The sequence below is a fragment of the Sarcophilus harrisii genome, chromosome 4, assembly GCF_902635505.1.
Source record: "Sarcophilus harrisii chromosome 4, mSarHar1.11, whole genome shotgun sequence".
NCBI classification, from domain to species: domain Eukaryota; kingdom Metazoa; phylum Chordata; class Mammalia; order Dasyuromorphia; family Dasyuridae; genus Sarcophilus; species Sarcophilus harrisii.
This window is the reverse complement of record NC_045429.1, coordinates 99,677,234-99,693,074: the sequence shown is the minus strand read 5'-3', so window position 1 is coordinate 99,693,074 and position 15,841 is coordinate 99,677,234. Positions and strand designations below refer to the sequence as shown.

At 39.7% G+C, this 15,841-nt stretch overlaps 1 protein-coding gene across 2 annotated transcripts in view; it reads right to left on the bottom strand.

Annotated features, from left to right (window-relative positions):
• MFSD4A (major facilitator superfamily domain containing 4A) overlaps window positions 1-15,841 on the bottom strand; it is a 70,029-nt gene that overhangs the window by 15,299 nt on the left and 38,889 nt on the right. For both annotated transcript variants that reach the window (XM_031937233.1, XM_003767618.3), the window contains exons 4-6: window positions 12,627-12,795; window positions 3,980-4,095; window positions 2,789-2,962 (exon numbers count right to left, since the gene is read on the bottom strand). In XM_031937233.1, coding sequence (XP_031793093.1) covers window positions 2,789-2,962; window positions 3,980-4,095; window positions 12,627-12,795 — 459 coding nt within the window. The remainder of the gene's footprint in view (window positions 1-2,788; window positions 2,963-3,979; window positions 4,096-12,626; window positions 12,796-15,841) is intronic.

The following is a 15,841-nucleotide window of genomic DNA, read 5'->3' as shown; positions in this document are numbered from 1 at the left end:
ATTTCCAAAATGGTTGAATCAGTTTACAATACCAATAATAGTATATTAGCCTCCCAGTTTTCCCATAATCCTCACAACATTTGTCATTTTACCCTTTTACCATTTTAGCCAATCTGATAGACATGAGAGGATATCTCAAAATTGTTTTAATTTGCATTTCTCTAATCAATTATTATTTAGAGTATTTTTTAATCTACCTATAATTAGCTTGGATTTCTTCATTGAAAAATTGCCTGCTGGGGCAGCTAGGTGGTGCAGTGGAGAGAAGCCTTGAAGTCAGCAAAACCAGAGTTCAAATTTGGACTCAGATACTTAATATTTCCTAAATGTGTGACCCTGAGCAAGTCACTTAACCTCAATTGTCTCAGCAAAAAAAATAAAAAAAAAAATGCCTGTTCATATCCTTTGATTATTTATCCATTGGAAAATGACCCCTATTCTTTTAAATTTGACAAAGTTCTCTATGTATTTGAGATATGAGACCTTTATTCAAAAAAGTCTATTTTGCCCTCATTTTTTTGCTTTCCTTCTAATCTTTGCTACATTGGTTTTTATTTGTATAATCCAGGCTTATTTTACATTACTCCCTTCCCTACCATCTTCTCTCTAGCCAAAAAGGTCTTCTTATTCTTCTATATATACGACATTCCAGATCCCATGCTGGCCACCATCATGGCAGTGGACATCTTCCTCATCTCCTTTGAGAATCCCTCCATTCTTTCAAGGCCAGCTTAGATGTTAGTCCCTACATGAGATCTTTTCTGATTCCCTTACCCCACCCATCCCACTCATCTCACCCCCACCCCATGCCAGGCCCTCTTGCTTCCACAAATAACCTTGTATTTATTTTGCATTATTTTGTATTTACTTACAGGTGTATATGTAATTTCCCTGTTGAAGCATAAGCAAGAGGAACATTTGTATCTGTCTTTGTATCCTTAGCATCTAATCCTGTGACTGGCATTTACTAAATACTTATTGATCGATTCAAATTTTTTTTCATTAAAAATATTTTTTCTCTTTAATGCTGTCAACTATTTTTGTGATGGAGAGTCAGTCTTAATAGGAGAGAATAACATGCATAAACCTCCTCAGATCTTCTGGGTGGGTGAATATGAGCCAAGAAAGTGAAAAAATCCTTAAAAACTACTAAGGCATCTTGTGGCACAAGTCACACTATTGAAACAAAAAAATTCGGAATGATAGATCTTTGTATTTATGTTTCCTTTTTTTAATCAAGGCACTCCCCTATCTATTAGCTCCTTTCCCCTTCCGTAGTTATTGAAATGCACAGGTAGCTGACTGGGGAGCAGGATGAGATAGTTCAAGGGAAGGACAGACATTATTTCCCTATGTAGAAATGAGGAGATAGGTGGAGGCCCAGAGTGGAGAGTTAATTATCCAATCAGTGGCAAAGGGAGCAGTGGACCCAGGTCACCTGGATCCCAGCCTGAGCCTAGATCCTCTACTTTTTTCAGAGTCTGCCTGTTTATTCTGGAGGCAGAGACAGACAGGCAGACAGAGAGAGACAGACAGATAAAAAGAGAGATAGAGATGAGCAGAGAGAAATAGAAATGGCAGAGAGAAACAGAGATAGAGAGAGAGAGACAGAGACAGAGACAGAGATGGAGAGAGATGGAGAAACAGACAGAAAAAAAGAGAGACACAGAGAGAGATGGAGACAGACAGAAATGGGAGACAGAGACACACACAGAGACAGAGAGAGATGGGGAGAGACAGAGACAGAGATGGAGAGAGACACACACACAGTGAGACTGAGAAATTCTCTAATCAATTATTATTTAGAGTATTTTTTTCATCTAACTATAATTAGCTTAGATTTCTTTATTGAAAGATTGCCTGTTGGGGCAGCTAGGTGGCACGTAGAGGGAGGGAGGGAGGGATAAAGAGACTAAGAGACAGACAGGGACAAAGATAGCGAGAAACAGGGGAGAGAGACAGAGACAGAGATAGAGAGGGAGAGAGAGACAGAGACAGAGACAGAAACAGAGAGAGACAGACAAAGACAGAGAGAGAGACAGAGAGAGGCAGGGGAGAGAGACAGAGACAGAAATAGATAGGGAGGGAGAGAAAGAGAGGGAGAGAGAGAAACAGAGAGACAGAGACAGAGACAGAGAAAGACAGACAGAAAGAGAGACAGAGATGGAGAGAGAGAGAGAACAACCTGTAATGTGGATTTTTGTGAGTTTCACATGTGACACTCAAATGTGTGAGGACAAAGGATGCATCTCCTTCCTTTCCTGGCAGGATATGAGTGTTGGGTTCATAAAGCTGTAAATTGTCCTATGCAAGCCGATGTGAATTTCATCCCTGTTTTACACACATACTTCTCATGGAGTCATAGCTCACAGGATTGAGAGCTGAAAGAGAGCCTTAAAGCCCCATCATTTTTACTGAGACCCACTGAGAGGCAAGAGAGCTGCCCATTCAGTCAGTAGGTAATAGGACAATTTCAAACTGAGGTCCCAACTCCAAATCCAGTGTTGTTTGGGGAGCTTTGGAGCTGGGAGGGAGTTTGTTGCAATGATGTAATTTTAGGAATTGAGGAAAGAGAAATAAAAGGACTTTCCTTGGTTCTCATAGCTAAGTCACCTTTTTCTTTACTTCTCTCTTTTCCACTCCAGCATTCACTATCTACCCCCATAGTCTATTCTGACATTGCTGAAGAATCACAAATGTGTGTGCACGTGGTGGGGTTTGGAGGGGGGGAAGGAGAGAAGAGGTCATTACCTGCCCTCTGATCTGAATTACAGTATTGTGAACCTACCAAGTTGATGAAGACCATGGTGGCTGGGCTCATTCGGGAAGAGATGGGGATGGAGATGAGCCGGCCTAAGGTGACAAAGCCCCAGAAGATGCTGGGAAGGTAGCCGGCCACCTTATGTCCTATGAAGAGTGGATCATCTACCGCATAGGTGTATACAAAGGCAGAATATTCACCCTGTGGAGAAAGCAGTACGAACCAGTGAGGCAGCTATCTTGTGTGAATGGCACCCCATGCCAGGAGCCTCACGTTTCCTCATCTGTAAAATAGGAAGCATCTACCTGATGATCAGGATCAAATAAGGTCATTTTTGTAAATCACTCTGTAAACTTTAAAGCATTATTTAAGTGTGAGCTATCATTGGGGAAGAAACGTGATTTCATTGGTGTAGGAGCCTGCTGGTGAAACAGCACCCTCTACTAATGGGTCTGAGTGAAAGGGAGGATGGTGGTACCCTTAACAGTAACAAGAAAAATTTGAAAACCGGCAAGATTTATTTTGGGGGGATGAGGTAACAGCAATTTATAATCTTTCAGAATTGCCTGGAATGCCAAAAGTTTAAATTATCTTGCCCAGAGTCATATAAAGAGTATGTGGCAGAGCAGAACCTGAATTCAGATCTTTCTGGCCCCAAGACTGGCTCTCTACTGTACCACATTGTTTATTATCATCATCACAGACACTCCTATCATCCTCCTCCCTCCCACTTCTCAGTCATCATCATAATCATCATCATCTTCTCCAGTACTCGGTCATTATCATCATCATCATCATCTTCCTCCTCCTCCCCAGTTCTCAGTCATCATCGTCATTATCCTCCCCAATTCTCATTCATTGTCGTTTTCATCGTCCCTCATACTCAGTTGTCTTCCTCCTCCTTCTCCTTCACATCATCATCCTCCCCAATACTCAATCATCATCACCTTCATCATTATCCCCAATACTCAGGCTACTAGATTCTTCAAGGATTTCTCCCCAAGCCTGGAAATTCTGCCATGACTGTCTTTTTTCTAGCCATCTCCTTGCCTATGACCTATTACTTGGCATAAAGCTCCCTGGGATCCAAAAGAGAGAGAGAGAGCACCTAGAGTAGATTTATCCTTGAAGATCTTGATATCGTCTCTTCCCCTCAGTGCCTAATTCTTGATTTTTGATTTTGGCCGCCCAGACCCTGTCCCTTCTGAGCCTGCTCACCATGATTCCATCAGTCATGAATAGCACCAGGGCTGCCGTGATGTGAATGGCAAAGAAGGAGAAAGGAACACCTCGAAAACTCTTCTTTTGACAACAGAGAAACAGATTTCCATGCCCTGGAAGAATGAAATACAGAGAGATATGTAGGAGGGATGAGAGGTCTAACCACTTCTGGTCCTTCTTTCTTTCTTTTTTTTAATTAATTAAAGTTTTTTATTTTCAAAACATATGCATGGATAATTTTTTAACATTGACCCTTACAAAACCTTGTGTTCCAAATTTCCCCTCGTTTCCCCCCCACCTCCTCCCCTAGATGGGAACTAATCCTATATATGTTAAACATGTTAAAATATATGTTAAATCCAATATATGCATACATATTTATGTTGCACATTTATACTATGTGTGCTGCACAAGAAAAATCAGATCCAAAGGGGGGAAAATGAGAAAGAAAACAAAATGTAAGGAAAACAACAAGAAAAGAAGTAAAAATGCTATGTTGTGATCTACATTCAGTTCCCACAGTCCTCTCTCTGGTGCAGATGGCTCTCTTATCACAAAATCATTGGAACTGGCATCAGTCATCTCATTGTTGGAAAGAGCCACGCCATCAGAATGGATCATCTTAAATCTTTTTTTTTTAATCGAAACTTTTTATTTACAAAACATATGCATGGGTAATTTTTCAACATTCACTCTTGAAAGCTTTTTGTTCCAAATTTTTCCCCCCACCCCCTCCCGTACATGGCAGGTAGTTCAATACATGTTAAATATGATAAAAATATATAGGTTAAATCCAATATATGCATACATAGTTATACAGTTATCTTGCTGTACAAGAAAAATCAGATCTAGACAGAAAAAAAAACCTGAGAAGGAAAACAAAATACAAGCAAACATCAACAGAAAGTGAGAAAATGCTATGTTGTGTTCCACCTTCAGCTCCCACAGTCCTCTCTCTGGGTATAGCTGATTCTCTTCATTACTGAACAATTGGAACTGGTTTGAATCATCTCATTGTTGAAGAGAACCACATCTGTCAGAATTGATCATCATATAATCTTGTTGTTGCCGTGTACAATGATCTCCTAGTTCTGCTTATTTCACTTTGTATCAGTTCATGGAAGTATCTCCAGGCCTCCCTGAAATCATCCTGAACAATAATATTCCATCACATTCATATACCATAACTTATTCAACCATTCTCCAATTGATGGGCATCCACTCAGTTTCCAATTTCTGGCCACTACAAGGAGGGCTGCCACAAACATTCTTGCACATACGGGTCCCTTTCCCTCCTTTAAGATTTCTTTGGGATATAAGCCCAGTAGAAACACTGCTAGATCAGAGGGTATGCACAGTTTGATAACCCTTTGAGCATAGTTCCAAATTGCTCTCCTGAATGGTTGGATCCATTCACAGTCCCACCAACAATGTATCAGTGTCCCAGTTTTCTAACATCCCCTCCAACATTATCTTTTCTTGTCATTTTAGTAGTGGTATCTCAGAGTTATCTTAATTTGCATTTTTCTGATCAATAGTGATTTGGAGCACCTTTACATATGACTAGAAATGATTTTAATGTCTGCTCATATCCTTTGACCATTTATTAATTGGAGAATGGCTTGAATTTTTATAAATTTGAGTCATTTCTACATATATTTTAGAAATGAGGCCTTTATCAGAACCCTTAAATGTAAAAATGTTTTCCCAATTTAGTGCTTTCCTTCTAATCTTGTCTGCATTAGTTTTGTTTGTACAAAAACTTTTTAACCTAATATAATCAAAATTATCTATTTTGTGATCAATAATGATCTCCAATTCTTCTTTGGTCACAAATTACTTCCTTCTCCACAGATCTGACAGATAAATTACCTATGGTCTTTTAATTTGCTTATAATATCACTCTTTATGTCTAGATGATTTCGCCCTTATCTTGGTATACAGTATTAGGTCTGGGTCAATGCCTAGTTTCTGCCATACTAATTTCCAATTTTCCCAGCAGTTTTTGTCAATTAGTGAATTCTTATCCCAAAAGCTGGAGTCTTTGGGTTTGTCAACACTAGATTGCTATAATTATTGTTTATTTTGTGCTGTGGACCTAACCTATTTCACTGATCAACTAGTCTATTTCTTAGCCAATACCAATGGTTTTGATGTCTGGTCCTTCTTTCAACCCATTCTGCAGAGTTGCTGAGTGAGCAAAGAGAAGGTGAACCTGGAATCCGATTTGACCACGGCCACCCACTCTAGCTTTTATTAGCCTGTCTGGAAGTCAGCACAGATGATCCTTTCTCTGCTTCATTTCTGAGTTTAAACCCCCAGGGAGTTTAAACCACCTTCCAAAAGTCATACATGCCACAAAGAGTTACTATTTTCATTATTATCAGTATCTAGTTGAATATTTCAAGCATCCATGATTATATTAAGATGGATAATCCTTCCAGTAATATATGACCTTTTCATGCCTTTGTAGCCAATTTTTAGGAGTTTCTCTGAGTAAAAATATCCATCATCTGGTAACCAACCTGGCAATGAGCTTTTGTGACCCTGGCTTCACTGAATCTCAAACAACAGGCACATAGTGTCCACAACTGGTCTGAGGCCTAAAAGCTGTTTCAGTTTGGGAGGGCTTCCAGGGGCTTAGAATGGATCAACATTACTCACAAAGGCATAGCAGGCAACTTTAGCGAGGTTTTATTTTTAATAGTGATAATAGAATCGAAGAATCAGAAATCATTTAAGGAATCCTCCCTAAAATATCCCTGACAAGCATCTAAAACAGGGACCTTCTTGCATTATAAACCATAATCTTTTTTATGTTCTCTGGACCCTTTTGTTATTCTATTGAAGCCTATGGTCCCCTTCTTCTTGGAACAATGTGGTTAAATGTGTAAAATAAAATACATAGCATTGCAAAAGAAACCAGTTATATAGAAATGCAATTATCAACATTTATTGTTTTTTAAAGTTCATGGGCTTCAGGTTAAGAATCTCTGATCACTCACTCTACATATGTGTATATATCTATATCTATATAGATAGATATAGATATAGATATATACACATACATTGTGTGTGTGTGTATATATATATATACATACACATTGTATATGTATATATTCTTGTATATAAACACACACACATATATATGTATATATATATATACACACACACATTGTGTATGTATATATTCCTATATATAAACATACACACATATATATATTGAGCATTGATTACAAACTTACTATATGCTTAGCACTAGCTAAGAAATGTGGATGCAAAGAAAAGGAAAAACATGGTCCTCAGAAACCTTATATTTTAATAGTTGTTGCCATTTTTTCTTGAAAAGGACCAAAATGACTTCATTATGTTAGAGTTAAGTTACAGTATGTCTCAGGCTAATTGTACACTATTTCAAAACCTGATTCTTTTTGTACAGCAAAATAACTGTTTGGACATGTATATATATTGTATTTAATTTATACTTTAACATATTTAACATGTATTGATCTACCTGCCATCTGGGGGAGGGGGTGGGGGGAAGGAGGGAAAAAGTTGGAACAAAAAGTTTGGCAATTGTCAATGCTGTAAAATTATCCATGCATATATGTTGTAGATAAAAAGCTATAATAAAAAAAATAAGTTACAGTACGTTTGACTGTGGCTGATCAGACCAATATGAGCTCAGAATGCTCTGCTGCAGGTCAAACACAAAATATTCCCTATGGACATTTGGGGTGGATTCTCTAACTTTGTGTATCTTGTGTTTCTTCTGAGCTAATTCAGCCACCCCATGTTGCGTGGTCCTGTGCTAGTGTCTCCCATGTCATGCAATCATTTCTAAAGTTCTTAAGAGATACCTTAAGAGGTTCCTTGTATCACTTTTTCTGACCACCTTATGAGCGGTTGCCTTGTGTGAGTTCTCCATAAAATAATCTTTTTGGCAAGTGTCCATTTGGTATTGGAACAATGTGGCCAAACCAACGGTACTCTCTGCAGTAGAGCTGAAATGCTTGGCAGTTTAATGTGAGAAAGGACCTTAGTGTCTGGTGTCTCGTCCTGCCAGGTTTTCTTCAGAATCTTCCTAAGACAATTTAAATGGGAATGATTCAGTTTCCTAGCATGGGGCTGGTCCACTGTCCAGGTTTCACAGGCATACATTTCATGAGGTCAGCATCAGAGCTCTGTCTGATAGTCAGTCTAATACATCTCCTCTCCCACACTCTTCTTTGGAGTCTCCCAAATTCAGAGTTAGCTGTGGCAACGTGTGCATCAATCTCATTAGTCATATGGACAATTCTGGTAAGAGAACTTATCCACAGGATTCAAAATTTCCCTTTTGCTATAACTGATGGTTCCCTATGTGGCTGATGGAGGACCTGTGTTTTCTTGGTGTTAATTATTTGGCCCAAATTAGCACAAGCAGCAGAGAATCGATCCATATTTTGTTGCCTCGCAGCTTCAGAGGATGCAATGGCAAACAAAAAATCCTGCACCGACATTCCTTCCACTTTGGTTTTGGCTTGTAGTCTTTTCAAGTTGAAGAATTTGCCATCAGCGCAGTAGTCGATTTTGATTCCATATTTGTCTTCCTTGAAGGCATTTGACAACAGGGCTGAAAACATGACAGAATAGGCTGATCCTACACCTGGCAAAAGGTCATCTCCCTGAGACCCAGAGGCTGAGGAACAGCTAAGGTGGTGTTTACTGCCCAATGACTCCCGGAGAAATGCAGGATACAGACCTCTGTACACAACATTTGTAGAGCTGATCAACGCCTTTTATACTGTCAGTCATGAGGGCTTATGGAAATTATGTCAAAGTTTGGTTGCCCAGAGAAGTTCATCTATATGGTACATCAGTTTCCTGACAGTTCTGGACAATGGACAATGCTCTTGAGCTTTCCCAGTCCCCATGGAATGAAACAAAGGTGTGTGCTTGCTGCCATGATTTTTTAAAAAAAGCCATACTAACGAGGGAAGACAATAATATAAAAGGGAGATGGAAGAGATGAAATGTTTTATGTTTTGGAGTTATTTGGAGGTAAGGAGGAAGACTGGATCGCAGAAAGACAAGGCAAAACCTCCCCTATAGAACTCAGGGTAGTTCCAGGAAAAAAGTAAAGTTTCTGGAAGGGAAGAAAGCTTGTGAAGGTAGCATGGTTTGGAGCTGGACTTTGCTTGAAGACCTGTATGAAAGGAGCATCTACTACTTCCAGAAGCAGCCCCTTCCACTTTGGAATTACTGGAAATTTTCCTCATTAAGGCCCTGTATTATAGCGTCCTCATATGTGCATCATAATTGTGTAGATACGAAGGAGCAACCAGGCTGTTCATTGGGCGTCCCTCACTTTCATTATGTCATTGCCCCACTTTTTTCTAGGTTGACATTTCTCTAATGGCTTCAATTACCTTGTTTCTCCTGGATAGTTAGTTATTCATTGGTAGAGTGTTGCTGGCTGCTTACCTCACCGTTTCTCCCTTCGTTACCCTCTGAGTGATTCTCAGCTTTAGTGCTTTGGAGACTGTTAAATTCCAAGATTTTTGGTTACATATCACCAGAAAAAAAATTGATGTTAAACAGATAGGTCTTTGTTTCAGGGTCCTTAAAAGAAAAATGATGTCATTTCCTGTAGGCAATCCAGCGTCCTTGCCTTCTCATGTTTAGTTCTGGAGCCAGATCATTGTCCAAGGCAAACATACTCATGGACGTGCCTCATAAATTGTCCATCTAATTGCATATTATTTTGTGGGCAATAGGCACTCTTCATTCCCTTTTTCCCCATGTGGGGAATTAGGCTGAACTTTTTTGAATTATTAATGAATTTTATTTAGGAGGCTCTGTACTGCTTACAGGGATCCTCAAACTACAGCCCGTGGGCCAGAATCAGCAGCTGAGGACGTTTATCCCCCTCACCCAGGGCTATGAAGTTTCTTTATTTAAAGGCCCACAAAACAAAGTTTTTGTTTTTAATACAGTCTGGCCCTCCAACAGCCTGAGGGACAGTGAACTGGTCCCCTATTTAAAAAGTTTGAGGACCCCTGGATACAATCTACATTATGATCTGCAAAGAGGAGATTCTAGAGGACTCCATTATCTATAAAGAATTCCTCTTTAATTTAGTATCTATACTGGGCCCCTTCTATCACATCTTTGGAGTGATCTATTGTGAAATATCATTTTTGAAGGCTATCCATTTGTTTTTCTACTATTATCAAGAATTCCTTTAATGTATATATATACATATATTATTTTCATAAAGTTTTTATATGGATTACAAAGTAGATATATGAGTTGATATTTGTTGATATTCTCTTGGTTACTTTTTTGAGCAATAATGATAAAAATCAATATTTTTTCTATATCTTTCCCTCTTCTTAGACACTTTGGAAATTGATCCTTCATTGCCTTAAAAAACAGACGTCCTCTTATGTACATTTGATCTAATCCTGCTTCTTTTTTCCTTGTTTTCTTCATTGCCTTTTTTTCTTCCTCATGAATTACATCTAGCATGGTGATGCTATAACCTAAATTTGATAGCTTTATTATTCTTGGGTAAATGAAAGGGTAGTGGGAGGGGCAGATTATTATTGCATGTAAAAATGAAGACATTTATTTTTTAAAATCTCAATCAATGAAACATTAAAACTATACACAGAAGAAAATCCAGAAAACTCGGATAAACAGGAGAGTTTTTATTACTGTGTTAAATTTAATTTATATTTACAAAATAAAGATGTACATAATAGAAGTTCATACTTGTATATACAACTCTCTTTTCTTCCTTATATATTGAAATATTTGTGTTTCTTAAGGTTGGGGAAGGTGTGCAAGAGCCATCTTGAATTGGCTGTTTAGGAGCCTATTCTGATTATTAAATTTTAACTGTGGTCATTTATGCCTCCAAAGATTACAAGTCATGTTTTGACCCTTAAATTTAATCTGTATTATTAACATTTTCTCTATGATGGAGAGAAAATGTTAATAATGCAGATTAAATTTAAATGTGTGTTGTGCATATATATATATATATACTATATATCATGTATTATATGTATATGTGTATGTTTTTCTTGGAGAAAAATTGTTAGACATTTTCCAAAGTACCATCGGTTAAATTCCTTAAAAAAGGGAAATGTTTAAAAGAATAAAGTATGTGATATAAGTGGGCGACTAGGTGGCGCCATAGTGCACAAGGTACTGAGTTTAGAATCAGGAAAACTCATCTTCCTGAGTTCAAATGGGACCCCAGACACTTACTTAGCTATGTGATGCTGGGGAAGTTACTTCACCCTATTTGTCTCAGTTTCCTCATCTGTAAAATGAGCTGAAGAAGGAAATTCAAATAACTCCTGTATGTTTGTCAAGAAAACCCCAAATGGGATCACAAAGAATCGGACATGACTGAACAACAACAAAAATGTGATATGTACTTTTCTGTGCCTTCTTAAACCTTTCCCCTTACTTCTGAGTCTCATTTCCCAGTATTTTGCATTCCCCTTTTATGTGCCTAGTTTTGTATTGAAGGGGTTGAACATCAAATTCTGATCAGTCAGTCTGGAGGGTCCTTCATGAAGCTTTTCCATCTCTTCATCCTCCGTGACTGAAGTCGGCACAAATGCTATAACTTTTTTTAAGGTGACATTTTTGTAAATGTCAGTAAGTGCGATGTATGTGACCTAATGTCTCATAAAATTATATTTTCATATAACCTTTGGTTACATGATAAAAAACAAGCTTGGCGCCTCCTTTATTTGCCCTTCCAAGGAGAACTGTAAACCATTCCTCTATTTGGCTGCAACTTCCTTTCATCTTCTGGTTTAATTTTAGTAAGCGTGTCAAGATCAATATGACTCACTTCTGCTAGGAATATGTCCCATTTATTGAACAAGGATCATAGGATTGTAACCTGGGATTCGAGCTAAGCCCAAGATGTTTTTCATACTGGGATATTTGTAGAGGGAACTATGATTCTTAATTGGTGGATAGAAAGCTGGTATGATACAGAAATCCTGTCTTAGAGGGGATGTCTTATTGTAGGAGGTGATTGCGTCCCTATTCCCTTCTGTTGTGACCCTCTCTTTTCCCTCTATGATCAAGAGAGTACTTTTAGTAGCCATCTCTCGCTGTCTCTGTCTCTCTGTCTGTCTGTCCTCTGCAACTGTCTAAAGTTGGATTTGAACGATGTTCTATCCACTGTGTCACCTAGTTGCCCCCTGGCTTTCTCTTAAATGGGCTAATTAAAAGAGTATTTTTATCAGCAGCACTGACTGCTCCATCAGTTTCTCCTTTAAGGTTCCTTTGAGCTGCTGAAGTGGACGCCACATGGCATTTTTTCATTTGACACCATCCGCACTCTTGTGAGGTAGGTTATGCAAGTCTTGTTATGTTAATTTACCGAGAAGGGAATTGAAAGTGAGAAAGGTGAAATGACTAAGATCACACAACTGGAAAGGACTGTCTCCCACTTTCTGCTTCTCTTGCTTGCTCTTCTTCCCCCTTTCCCAAGAAAGGATTCAGAGGCTAAGCACAAGCCATTTCTCTGAATGTTTCCCCCTGGGATTCCAGCTCAGCTTTGCTGAAGGCTATCTGCGAAGGCTCCAGCTCCTGGCTCTGAGAGTTAAAGGATCAGTAAAGCCCTTACCTGTTTCCGACTGTGCTTTGGTAGACAGAGAAGAGGAATCCTCCTTCTCAGGCAGCTCCATTTGGAGGGCAAGCTCATCAGTAGTCAGGAGCAGAGGTTTTTTCTTCGGACAACAGGGCACCATCCGTTCCTTGGACAGCAGGAAGAGAACCGAGATGGGCACCGGCAGCTGGATTTGGGGGTGGGAGCGGAAACCGTGATAGTCAGCATGGCATGGGAAGACCTCTACCTCCCATCTGCCTTCTCTCTTCCCCAATATATTTACAATCCGGAGTTTCCAGGCACTGACCCCCTTATAAGAATCAAACGGGCAGGCTCCCTGCCTAGAATGTATTCTCTGCTCATTTCCACCTTTTAGCCTACTTGCTTTCCTTCAAAATTGAGCTCAACATGGAATCTTTCCTGACTCCCCAACTGCAAAAGTTTTTCATTATTTTATATTTATTTAGTAATTATCGATATGTTTTCATGTGGTGGCTAGAGAATTGTCCTTGGAGCCAGGAAGGCCTTGGATTCAAATCCCTCTGGCAACAGACCCTCTCTGGGTGACTTCTTAGTATTCTAAGCAGTTCTCTAAGATTATAATATTCTCTTTCTTTTTTTATTAAAGCTTTTTATTTTCAAAATATATACATGGATAATTTTCAACATTCACCTTATAAAATCTTTTGTTCTAAAATTTCCCCTCCCTTACCCCTGTCCTCTCCCCTAGACAGCACGTATAAAATTATAATTTTCAAAAAAGGTACCAAACTGCATTCCTATCTATTTTCTTTACATCAGTTATTTATAGGTTCTTTTCCTATCCCTACCCCATATCTCTCTGCGCCTTTCTGTCTCTGTCTCTCTGTATCTGCGTTTCTCTGTCTCTGTCTCTTTCTCTCCCTCTCTGTCTCTTCTCTTTGTTTCTCTCTCTCTCTCTTTCTCTCTCTCTCTCTCTCACACACACACACACACGTTGTTGCTTATCCTTTGTTCTCAAATGGGACTATGACATCAAGGAGGTGATGCCATGACATACAAGTGAATTGGATTTAAATGCAGGAGGGCTATATACAAATATACATACACATATATACATGTACACACATATATGTATGTATATCTCTCTCAGTCCACTTCAAATGTAAATTCCCCTCTTGACTCTGTTCCTTTCCCTGGACTTTGTCATTATGTCCCAGTTGCTTTCCCACCTTGGAAGATGCCTTCTCCCCTTGGGCCACCTCCTCCCATTGGTTAGCCAACTTTTAGCTTCTCTTTCTCAGTTCCATTCCTGACTCTCCAGACTTTACTTCTCAGCATCCCCCTTTTGCAATTCCCTTTAATGTCTTGTCTTCCTACATGGAAGTTCCTTGAGGGTAGAGATAACTGTTTGCTTGGATTTGTATCTCTAGTCCTTAGCAAAGTGCTTGACACATATAGCAAATGCTTATTAAGTGCTTTTTGGCTTATTAACTTACATGCCTTCACTTAACATACTAAGGCATGTTTATTTGGAAGCTGGATAGTGGTAACTATTTTTACTTCCACACTCACCCTCCAGGATCTCAAGGCATTGGATAATTTTAAGGTGATGAACTATTTAATATATAAATTCACTTTCTACAGTATGATCCATTGATCTGGTGGGTAGCTGGTTCTATCTCTTCCCTTCCCATACTGGGTCTACTTTCCAGAGGTCCCTTACCCATGGGTAGCTTGAATTTAGTTCTCCAAACCCAGTTGTCCCAATTCCCAGGCTCTACTGTTAGCTTAAGCTTTCTTGATCATGGGAGACTTAAAAGTTTGTTTAATGGAGCCATTGGGCCAGTCATCATCAGCATCCTTATGAGTCATTCCTTATTATGGGCTTTCTCTTAGATTTGTAAAGGACTTTACTCTGTACAAAGCAATTCACTGTTATCATCTCTTCTAATCGTCAGCATTGCCTTGTGAGCTAGGCCTGGCAAGAACTACTCTCTTGTTCTCCAGAGAAGGAAGCTGGGGATCAGAGATGCCTTTTCCCATTTGCCCCAGGGACCCCCAGTAGCTGGCACGTTGGTGTATGTGTCATTGGGTGGGAGGATGGCAATAACTAGGAACAAGAGCTCCTACCGCTGTGGTACTGTATCAGGTCCTTAAAGTCTTAAACCTAAAATACCACTCTGCACGGTCCCAGACACACCTGAGTACACATAGAGGAACTCAATGACATAATAAATGTACAAGCATTGATGTCACCAGAAATACAGGATCGAGAAACTAACAAATCTGTCCAGTCTTCAGACAGGGTTACATGTTTACTCTCTGAGGACTTGGGGAAATGGATTCTGTTTCTGCAACAGTCCCCCCAGACATGTTCTAATCAACCTCCCCTCAGGGAAAGTTTGCTTCCTGTTGTGCTTTACTTCTTCCCGCTGCAGTTGGTGCTCATGTCCTTAAACTTGGTTCAGAAAGGATGGGGTTCTCTATTTCCTAGAAGGCTTTCCATCTGTGATCTCACTTGATTCCTCCAGAGAGGTAATAAAAGCGTTATTATTTCCATATTAGAGACCTGGAAATCAAGTCTCAGAGAATCTGATTGTCTCTTAGAGTCACAGGACTGGTAAGTGGTAGAGACATTGGGAAAGCTCATGGAACCATTGGGAAAGCAGGGAGAAGCCATGTTTCTCTCTAGATATAAGGTAGCTAATTCACCTGCTCTTGACCATGGGAAAGGCAAGGGAAGAACGAAGCACTCAGGTCCCCCTCCTAGACCAAATATGGGATCCATCCAGAAGCAAGGGACCTCCTGGGATGCAGCATATTGTTGTTCAGTTGTTTTCAGTCATGTGCTACTCTCTTTGACCCCATGGCGGGATTGCTCAGGAATTTGCTATTTCCTTCTCCGGCTCACTTTACAGGTGAGGAAACTGAGGCAAGCGGGGATACGTGACCTACCCAAGGTCACACAGCTAGTAAGTGCCTGAGGATAGATTTGACCTCTTGAGATGAGTCTTTCTGACTATGGCACCCCGTAGGGGCCAAAATCTCTAGTAGACATTGAACTTAGAAAAACCACAGCATTCACGCTGTATTTGTGTTTATTTTGTTAAACATTTCCCAATTGAATTTTAATTCGGACGCCTCTGGTCTGCCCCGCGCTCTGATTTTGCAAACGAGGAAACAAGCCAAAAGAGGCCGGGATCCTCAGATCGGGGCTGCGACCACCCGGCTGCCTCTTCTTTACCTTGCAA